Below are 10,138 nucleotides of genomic sequence, written 5' to 3'. Positions count from 1 at the left end.
TAGTTGTATTTTTATTCTGGATGGTTTATTGTTAGTGATGTGTATATTAAAAGATCGTCTGCGTATGCAAGGGCACTTTCCTGGTTGTCGTTATTCAGGTCGTACATGTTTAACAGATCACTGATATATAGGCTAAACAGGATAGGGGAATTGACAGTACCTTGTTGAAGACCGTTCTGTACAGTGAAAACTTTGGTGGAGATGTTACCGCCTTCGGTGACATAAAACTGTATAAAAAAAAAATGTATTGGAAAATTCCTTTTCATTAGCTTGAAGAAAAGCCCATCCAGCCAAACCATATCGAAGGCTTTTTCTAAGTCTATAAGTACTGCACCGACGCAGTCTCCGGCATTTCTTGCCCAGCAAATGTCCGAGGTGAATTTGTTGATAGCGTGTATTGTCGAGTGTTTGAATCTAAATCCGAATTGTATTTCCGGTATTAAGTTATTGCATGTGCAGAATGAATCTATTGCTTTATTTATTGTCACTTCGAAGATTTTGCTGATATTGGACAGGAGACTGATTGGTCTGTAACTAGACTAACTTTTTTTTTATTGCTATTAATTTTGCAGTTTTCCAGGCTGTCGGGAAATATGCTCTGTTTAGGCAATTATTGAAGATTATACTGTAATTGTGGATATATAGTGGAGGTAGATGTTTTAAAACCATGTTCGGAATATTGTCGAAGCTAGATGATCGTTTATTGTTTAATTTTTTCAGTACGGACACAAGTTCGTAGACTGAGCTGAAGAAATTGGGTGGGATTGTCTCTGAGTTTGGAAGTTGAACTAGGCGTCCAATAATGAAGTCTACGTGGCACGTCATGTGACCCATATTTCGGATCCGCGATTAAAGTTTCAAATTTGGGGCAACCAAAAATTTCTAAATTTGTGCTTCGAACGCCAATTTCGCGTAATATGTCTTTTTCTATATCCCCCCCCCCCTTATATGCGATTACGGGATCCTTGTAGCCGCGAATAAAAATTTTAATTATAAGAGCGATGTCTTTTTGCTGATGATTTATTTTCCCCGAAAAATTTTTATAGGATATCCCATGTATAAAATTCGTGACATACCACGCAGACTTTTGATCAGCTTTGCTCAAATCTGTGTAGCGGACGCCTAGTTCAAATTCGTAGCGAGATGCGATGCCGGTGTGTGCGTTTATAATCGCCAATTCTTTACACATAAATTTTTTATTGACGTTGAAGCCGTCTGTATCAACTATAAAATCAATTGTTGTCATGATGTGATTTATAAAATTTTTATATTTCACTGGTTCACTCTCACTTCGCGACAACGATTTGATTTGCTTCGCGTTATACTTCATCTATTTATTAACATGCGCACACGCATAGTTCCTCTCTACAACGTCATAAAAATGGAAGCGCGATAAGAACAAGATGAGAAAAACAAGAGTCCTCTTATTTGCAATTGTTGTGTGCCGGACCATGATGCGCGCCCGTGAAATGACAATGATCGCGCACTCGTACGTCGCGATCGCCGAACGATTCTTCGCACACGTAGCAATGCGTGGCGGTATGGAATTCCGAAATTTGCGCGGCAGTCATTGTAGCCATCGGAACCGTCCGATCGAACGCCGGCTGCAATTTACGGCTCAACTTGTAAAACTCCGATGCGAACCATGCAATACAATCTTTCTCGTTGCGATAAGTCCGATACTCGCACACGGAGCTGTCGTATCGACAATGAAGATAGTAGCCTACGCTGAAGGCACGGTGATACTGATATCTGCGACAAGTTCCATGACCTTGATCTTTCTGTTTCTCCAGCAGGCATTCCAAGTTTGCGTAGATAACGAACGGCGCCGGTTCCTTGTACGCGTGGTTTTTGAACTTCCGGCACTTATCGTCTTCCGTCGGAAGTATCAAAGCGCATTCGTTCATTCGACCGCAGTCGACGACGTGAATGTCCAATTTTTCTTGCGATCTGAAATATTGCAGACACCTGAAACAAATTCATGCTATAATTTTCTTCTTCGAAACAAAAATAAATTCGAGTACAGTACTTACCGATCGCAAATATACTTATGATGCCGCGTGCTGAGCTGGGATGAAACAAGACGGGATAAATTCCTTATACTGACGTAATGATTCCGCAAATTTATCGTGTCCTGTAGAAACAACAAATTCGCGTGTTTCTCCCGTTTCCTCGGGGTTAGATACAACGTTCGACAGCTTTCTCGTTTCCTATCCCATTCGAACACGTTCACAGAAACGTCGTTCGCTTCTTCGAACTTCGGTATGTCCTTGAACGACATCGGCATTTGGAATCCCTCGGCGCGGAGCACATCGCTGTAATGCGGATAGGATGATGCGCGATACGAATGACTTTAACTGGATACAGACTTGCCAGCACTGCCCAATAGAAACACGCGTCGTCGTCGTTTCTGTTCACATTGACAACGGCTCTCTTCAGTTGCACTGCTCGGGGCACCGGTTGATACTTGTTGGAATGCACCATCAAGTGCAAGATCTTCGACAACGCCCATCCGCTATCCCGTTCTTGAAACTCCTGGATCGAGGCCAGAAGCGTAGGCATTCGTGTACCCGTGACGTAGATTGGACGATCGGAAGAGCGCGACGTTTCACGTGTTAAAACTTTTCACCGAAACCTCGTCGCGCAACACGAATTCTGCCTCCAATACCACGTTCACTTTCAGCGACGAATGATCGTTCAAGAGTTCCGTAATGCGACTCGTTCATTTTCTCGATGTTCATGCAGTTTCTACACCACTGCAAACACTCGATGTAGCGGACGCGTAACTCAAATTCAAAAAGCTCAGATGCACCGGTATGAGCGTTCACAATTACCAATTCTTTGCACTCAAATTTTTTTAATATGAAAAACCCATCCTTATCAACCAAGAAATCAATTCCAGACATGGTAAATTTACTGCACTGCACGATCTTTTCACTGTACGTCCACGATCTAATTTGCTCCGCGTTGTACTTCATCTATTTATTAACATGCACACACTCGCACTTCACTCTCCAAAACGTATGAATTCTGAATATTGATTGGTTTCGTCTAAGTCTTGAGACCATAATAAAACAATCGGATCTTTAACTTTTATCAGTGGTTTGTTCTCCTTTTCAAAAGATATACTATCCTGATTGGTATAGTGAAATTTAATGAAATCTTGAAAACTTTGCTCTTGATTGATTGTTACATTTATTGAATTTTCAGTAACTAATCTAGAAAGACCATCTGCATTTGAATTAGTATGTCCTGGTTTATATTTTATATTATATTTGTATTCCTCTAATCTAAGACGCCATCTAACCAACTTGGAGGACGGATTCTTGCAATTGAAGAGCCATTGAAGTGGTCGATGATCCGTAGGTAGGGGATTCCTGGGTGTCCGTAGGTAATCTTGAGAGCAACAGGTTCGCGTTACACGAGAATCCGCATTTAGATGGTTGTAATTTTAAATTAGCTTCGCGTAAGCGTTGCGCCAGCTTATTGAATTTGAATTTATGTTGGGATAAGCTGACAATATCGTCTACGTAGACAAATACTTCTGTGCCCTGTAGACCGGATAATACGGTATCCATTAGTCGCTGAAAGATAGCTGGCGCATTTCTTAAGCTGAAAGGCATACGTTTGAATTCGTTTTTGGCGCATCTGCCGGGTGCATTCCAGATTGGTTGTTACGAGCCGAGGACCAGGCAGCTTTACGTGGCCGGAAGTTGGATACGATTTGGGATTTTTATATGGGAGATTCGTAGACCAGCCAATGCTTATTTCGACACGGGTGGCTACCTAGAGATCGGTATAGGATTTGGGAAAATTGGAGTTAGGCTGCCTCGTAATTTTTTGCAAGAAAAAATTGAAGATATACCTCGGACAGTAAAGATATATCTCCGCGGGTTTGTACCAACTATTGCTTCGATGTAGGAAGTGGAAATAACTGAGTTTTGTAACCAAAATAAATTGTTAAAAGCTAGTATATTATAAGTTTTGGTTTTACTACAAATGTATGTGAATAAGTGTTTTGTGGACTCTATCGCGCTCTCAGTTTATCGCACTGAATCGGCGGGGGCTTTTAATCTGGTATCTATTACCTACTCGATTGTTTTGCTCGAAAGAGAATTAAACTCGATCTCGTTAGCGTTTCTTCGTCGACAATTGACTCGAAACTAGCCCGCTTACGGTCGTGTTTGGGCCCCTTTATATACCCAGATTTTCTTTGGGAAATGGTAGCGGGAGTGTTCCTATATGGTCCGATTCCAGAACGCTCGTCGTCGTACCCCCATGAAGGTACTTGACTCGCGATATACAAATGATTCCCCGGCTGACTGGCGCCAGCTTGGCGTATGCCTTCAGGAAGGAATACGTCGGAAAATTCTCCGTACGTTACATGGTGGAAGCCGCTAGCTTAAGTCAAATACACTGAAGTATTTAGTGCTTCCCAGCTGATCCAATATTTCTAAGATGCTTGGCAGAGGGTAAGCGTCCGGAATAGACTTTTCATTAAGTGCCCAGAAGAAATCTATTACCATACGCATCTTTTATTACCTTCCGCGTCGGCTTTCCTAGGCACGATCCATAGGGGGCTGTTATATGGAGATTTCGAAGGGGCTACTATACCCTGATCCAATAATTCTTTCATTTGTTTATTAATTTCCTCCCTGTGGATCGGTGGATACCTATACTGTTTGACGAGTATGGGAATTTGATCGGTCGTAACCATTCTGTTGTACGGCTCTGGTCTTTCCGAAACATTCCTCTGGGAGATGGAAGACGTCGCTGTGCTCTTGAATTAAATCTTCGACGTGAGATCTCTCTTCCTCGTCAATGTAATCTGTGCTTATTATGTCCATGATCTTGTGACGGGTCCAGGCATCACAGAGGTTACTCAACCGTCGCGGATGTTACACAGGATTTGAATGACTTCGCTTTTTAAAGGGAGCTGGAAAGCTATGGCTTTTCAGCGTATGTTTATTTTACAACAGTTTTATAAGATTGATATATTTAGAGTGGGAACTTTTACACTGTGATCGATGTTCCGGGCCGATTATAAGAATGTCACTGCTCGCTCGCATAATTAATGGCCTATTTATACCTGTGTCTTATCTCTTGTTGGGTCTGAGAGTGGGGCGGGAAGTGTCAGCGTTACAATACCTGTGTCTTATCTCTTGTTGGGACTGAGGGTGGGGCGGGAAGTGTCAGCGTTACAATACCTGTGTCTTATCTCTTGTTGGGACTGAGAGTGGGGCGGGAAGTGTCAGCGTTACAGCGGGTACAGTAAGTTTTATTCAACGAACATACGTGTATGTCGTTGAGCTATGGGAATCGTGGATGAAGCGGTGTGTCAGCGATTATTATGGATAACGAAATGACAGAGTCAGAGCTTGATCAAAACAGAATTGAACATCTTTTATTTGATTCGAAGGGTTTTATACTGTTGAATTGGTTGGGTCGTGTGCAAATTTCATGGAAGGGCCGGATGTAGATAATGGCATTCTGGGAAGATAGAGGTGATCCTCGCTTGCAGGTGTCATGGAGAAGCCGTATGTGGATAACGGTGTTCTGGGAAGATAAGGGTGGTCCTCACAATCTCTTGGCATCCCGAAGTAAGAGAGCGCGAATTAAGAAGAATTGAATTGAAACTCGACATGGATTTTGAGAAAAAAATTTTCTTGGAATTGCGACTTGAATTAGAGTCAGAATTTGTTCCGTCCTTCAACGGAATTTTCGTGCTGCGTCCGCCTAACTTTCCCCGGGACGAATTACCTTTTTCTTTTATCCCTAAAAAAAAACATTTTATTGACGGGGAATCTTTGGCTCAGCAAGACAAATTAACAGTCCTTCAACGAAACGATTCTTCTCTTTGTCATTCGTCATTGTCTTGTCATAAGTCATTGGTCATTCATTCGTCAGTCAGTGTCAGTTAAACTCAGTCATTCTCGCTCGGTCTCTAGTCCGCGACTCTGTTTCATCAGGTACGCGCTATCCGTTTCAACCAAGTTCTGAATCGCAGTCAATCTGCTTCAGTCAACGTCAGCAGACTCCAGCTCACACTAGTCTACTACACTCAACTCTTCAACTTCAGTAGGCTCCAGCTCACGCTAGTCTACTATTCAGTTAGTCTGTCAACTCAACTTCAGTCAACTACAGTAGACTCCAGCTCACGCTAGTCTACTACTCAGATAATTTTTCAACCTTTGACCATCGAATTGAGTGTTTTATAGTGCTTCAATTCATTCTTCAAAATTAAAACAGCTGTTCATCTTTAATTAGACGAACAGCGATACTAATCAATTCCGTCGCTTAGCATAATCAGCCTTACAACCCGAGAGATTTTGTAATCGCGGTGTTTTAGTATCGGGTGTACTCGCTGTGCACCCTACAATTCTCCACCTCTTGTTACCGTTGGTGTCTGGGTTTTTGGGAACGATCCACAAGGGGCTGTTGAAAGGGGATTTAGAAGGAGCTACTATATTCTGTTCTAGCAACTCCTTCATTTACTTATTAATCTCTTCCTTGTGGATCGGAAGGTATCTGTACTGTTTTACGTGGACCGGCATTTCATCGGTCATTACAATTTTATGTTTTACCACGTTGATTTTTCCTAGACGCTCCCCTGGGAAGTGAAAGATATCTTGAAATTCCTAGATGATATTATCAACGTGCGCCGTTTCTTCTTCACTCAAGTGATCCGTACTTATTATGTCGCGGAGTTCTTGGTATCGTGAATTAGGAGGATTCGATTTGGAATTTTGTGCAATAGAATGAATAGATTTAGATTTGGATTCGTGTTACTCTATGACATCCATTATACTTTCCACCTCCACTAACTCCATGGTCGGCATGGGCAGATCGATGACTTTATGTTGACGCAATTGATAAATGTTTTCCCTTCAGAGATACGCGCTAAACAATGTGGCAGCAATACGCCTGGTGCTAATTCGCATTTTTTTTTTTTAAGTGAACTATTTCAGGGCCAGTGGCGGTTACTGCAATACACGCTGTCGTACGTAGCCCGATAAAACATCTCCCTTGACATACGAATGGGAACTCATTCCCGTGCCAAATTAAATTTTCATTTTTATAGGAAATTTCAGTTTCTCTAAAAAAGAAAACTGAACCTATAATTCTATCTGCCAGGATAGGAAATGAGCTCGGTACTACATGAAATTCTACTGGTGTACCGGCTATAGTTACTGTAATTGTTCCCAAGATTCCAACGCTTCCGTCTGTTATTCTCGAAATGTTAATAATATTTGTCGTATCCATGGTAACGCCCGGTCTAAGTAGGGTCGTTTTTACTATGTTTAGTTCTACACCGGTGTCTACCATGAATTTGGCCTCCTCAGATATTTCAGGGCAATGGTTTTAGTGTGATTCATGATACTCTTCTATTTCCTCCGGCGTCCGTTCGTTCGCGATGAACCCGACTAATTGAGATTTCTGATTTCCGGTTACCTCCCGCCATGGGTTTGATGCGGACGGGAGGTTTTATGCGTTTCCCGATTGTTCTCTCATTTTATTGTTGTATTCGCGGTTACGGTATTCGTAAATGTCGTCACCCGGAGTTTTACAGTAGTTGCAAAATTTCGGAGGGTCTCGTTGAAATTGCTACGCGTGAAATTATTTTCGCGTCTTTGCCGTGGAGTCAAAAGGTCGGTCGGCGCGGTGCGGTTGTCACGTAAAATACGGACTAGAGAAAAAGGGTGGTTGAGCGGTAGCCCAACTCACTACTTTATTCACTTTCAATATTACAAATGAAATACAGCAGTATATCCTGTAGCACGTAGTTATAACAATTACGATGTATCGAGTTCAGCGTTCACACTAAGACCTGGCCAGAATACTTGGTCTGATATACTAAGTTGTAATCTCATCAGATCGGATGTCTAGGTTATGATTAGAAGATGATTCGTGCCGATGACTAACGGGATTTCGGGGGTCGCAAATGTTTAATCTTATATCCTAAGCCAGGGGTGTCAAACTCAAAAGCTAACTTGGGCCAAATAAACAATGCTTAACTTTAGGTGGGCCGTAAAAAAAAATCAATGTTCATAGAAACAAATATTCTTATTTTGATTAGTACATTGTAATAAACATATATAAAGTTAAATTATTGTTTACGTCCTGATACTTGACATCTCTTCTCTGATACTATCTTTCCTATTTCGGGAGAAATTTTATTGAAAAAAAAATTGACCCAACGTGAGCGTTATTAATACAGTTTCTGACAGGAGATTTATTTACATTCATAACAGAAAATAATTGCTCGCACTGATAAGTACTTCCAAACATGGAAATAATTTCATATGCGAATTTTCGAGTATTTTCAAATCTTGCCGGTAAATATTTGTAAAATTCAGGCACACCCACTTCAATGAATTTTGCCTTCAAATTTGAGTCTCAATCACTTCCATTTGCATATTACTGGGTACTGAGTCTATATTTATTGAGAATATCGAAGAAAACAAACAAAATTTGTCTTCCAAAGAATTAAAATTTTTAAACCTTGTTTCAAATTCTGTTCTAAGATTTGAAATTTTTTCTGCGTACTTTTGATACGATGCAGTATCATCTAAACTATATGATATTCTTGTTGCACGTTGGGAAGTGCGTTAAATCTTCATTTTTCAGTTGCCTTTCCCAAAGAAATAGTTTACATTTGAATGCTTTAATTATGTCAAACATGTTCGTAATGATCTGATCCTTGCCTTATAACAATAAATTTAAATCGGATAAGTGTTTGGTTATATCAACCATAAAAGATAAATCTTTGATCGGAGAACAAGCTTGTATCTTGATTTTTAGTTTGTAAAAACTTACATATTTCTTCTTTCAAATCCCAGAATTGTTTGAGAATCTCGGAGCAAGATAACCAACGTACCTCGCTATAGTAGGATAAACCTGAATACGTACTATCTAATTCACTTAAAAGAAAGCAGTGAATTGTCGTTGATTTAAGTCTCGAGATCTTATAAAATTTATAACTTTTTTTATATATGACAAAACATTCTCCATTTTGATTACCTTCGTGCATAGTACTTCTTGATGTATAATGCAATGCGTATGATGAATTTTTGAACCGTCACTTTCACTAAGTATTTGTTGTAGTAATGCTACAAAGCCGTTGTTTTTTCCGGTCATGGAAGGAGCACCATCTGTAGCTACAGAATTTAATTTTGGCAGAGGTAGATTGTATTTTTGCAGAAGTTCAAAAACACTATTAAAAATATATCATGTCCTGTAGTAGTACCATGCATCGGTATTAGCTCCAATAATTCCTCAAAAATGGTTAAATCCTTGTCGCAAGCACGAATAAACACAGCTAACTGAGCATTACAATAATTTTGTATGCTGGTTTCGTTTCTAATTCACATTTCTATTTTATTTTTACTTCGCGTCGGATATATTTACTGGGCCGCAAAAATGTTCATCTCGGGCCGCGAGTTTGACACCCCTGTCCTAAGCTGTAACCTTATCAGACCGGATATCTAGATTATAATTATAGAAGGCGATTCGTGCTGATGACTAACGGAATTTTGGGTGTCACACGGTCATATGTCGGGTATTCGATACGTATGTTTGTTTTTGTTTCGCGTTGGGACTTACTTCGACTTTCTGAGAATCTGACCTGGCGTTCGTCCCGGATGCTAATTCGGGATGAAATGAGATGAAATAAAAAAGTCATTTCCAATAAATAAATTGACACCCTCTATCAAATTTTCGGGAGAATTTGGCATAATTTTTATGCCAGGGCTGCCTTCGAACGGTTCCAAAATTATTGCTACGTCGTTCGTCAACCATGTATCACCGTCGCAATACGTCGGGAGTTGACCGATGTAACAACCACTATCACTTCCTGAATAACTGTCAGGACAATCTGATAAATCATCTAAATAAAACTCTCCGATACCATTTCTTTCGCTCATTGCGAACGGTAAAATTTTCAAAACGGCATTGATATGAAAATGTGGGAAGTTACAAAGCAAGGCAACTAACGCAACTGAGCAACGTACCTCCATCCTAAATAACAAATATCTATCAAATATCTATAAATATATATATATATATATTTATGCATATTTATCGGTTGCCTTGGCGATAGATATTTGTTATATATATATAATATATATATATATATTAT

At 40.2% G+C, this 10,138-nt stretch overlaps 2 protein-coding genes across 2 annotated transcripts; both read right to left on the bottom strand.

The window, feature by feature from the left end:
- Positions 1-1,156: 1,156 nt before the first annotated feature.
- On the bottom strand, positions 1,157-2,559 carry LOC117221851 (uncharacterized). The gene is made up of 2 exons (XM_076527531.1): positions 2,034-2,559; positions 1,157-1,968 (listed from the first exon to the last, which is right to left on the bottom strand). Exons 1-2 carry the CDS (start codon positions 2,285-2,287, stop codon positions 1,425-1,427), a joined length of 798 nt encoding a protein of 265 aa, XP_076383646.1. The 5' UTR covers positions 2,288-2,559; the 3' UTR covers positions 1,157-1,424.
- Positions 2,560-8,574: 6,015 nt separating this feature from the next.
- On the bottom strand, positions 8,575-9,923 carry LOC143260971 (general transcription factor II-I repeat domain-containing protein 2-like). Its single transcript, XM_076527608.1, has 4 exons — positions 9,763-9,923; positions 9,022-9,214; positions 8,818-8,965; positions 8,575-8,705 (listed from the first exon to the last, which is right to left on the bottom strand). Exons 1-4 carry the CDS (start codon positions 9,921-9,923, stop codon positions 8,575-8,577), a joined length of 633 nt encoding a protein of 210 aa, XP_076383723.1.
- Positions 9,924-10,138: the final 215 nt, after the last annotated feature.

This window comes from Megalopta genalis, unplaced genomic scaffold (assembly GCF_051020955.1).
Source record: "Megalopta genalis isolate 19385.01 unplaced genomic scaffold, iyMegGena1_principal scaffold0026, whole genome shotgun sequence".
NCBI classification, from domain to species: domain Eukaryota; kingdom Metazoa; phylum Arthropoda; class Insecta; order Hymenoptera; family Halictidae; genus Megalopta; species Megalopta genalis.
Note: the sequence above shows the minus strand (reverse complement) of the source record. Positions and strands in the feature narration are given on the sequence as shown.

Bases quoted from the DNA above. Each gene is read 5' to 3' on its own strand.
- LOC117221851 (XM_076527531.1), bottom strand. From the start codon at position 2,287: ATGCCGATGTCGTTCAAGGACATACCGAAGTTCGAAGAAGCGAACGAC. The intron at 1,969-2,033 runs GTAAGTACTGTA...AATTTGTTTCAG, and splicing joins CATAAGTATATTTGCGATCG to GTGTCTGCAATATTTCAGAT.
- LOC143260971 (XM_076527608.1), bottom strand. From the start codon at position 9,923: ATGAGCGAAAGAAATGGTATCGGAGAGTTTTATTTAGATGATTTATCA. The intron at 8,966-9,021 runs GTAATCAAAATG...AAATTTTATAAG, and splicing joins AAGAAGTACTATGCACGAAG to ATCTCGAGACTTAAATCAAC. The intron at 8,706-8,817 runs GTAAGTTTTTAC...TATTGTTATAAG, and splicing joins GGATTTGAAAGAAGAAATAT to GCAAGGATCAGATCATTACG.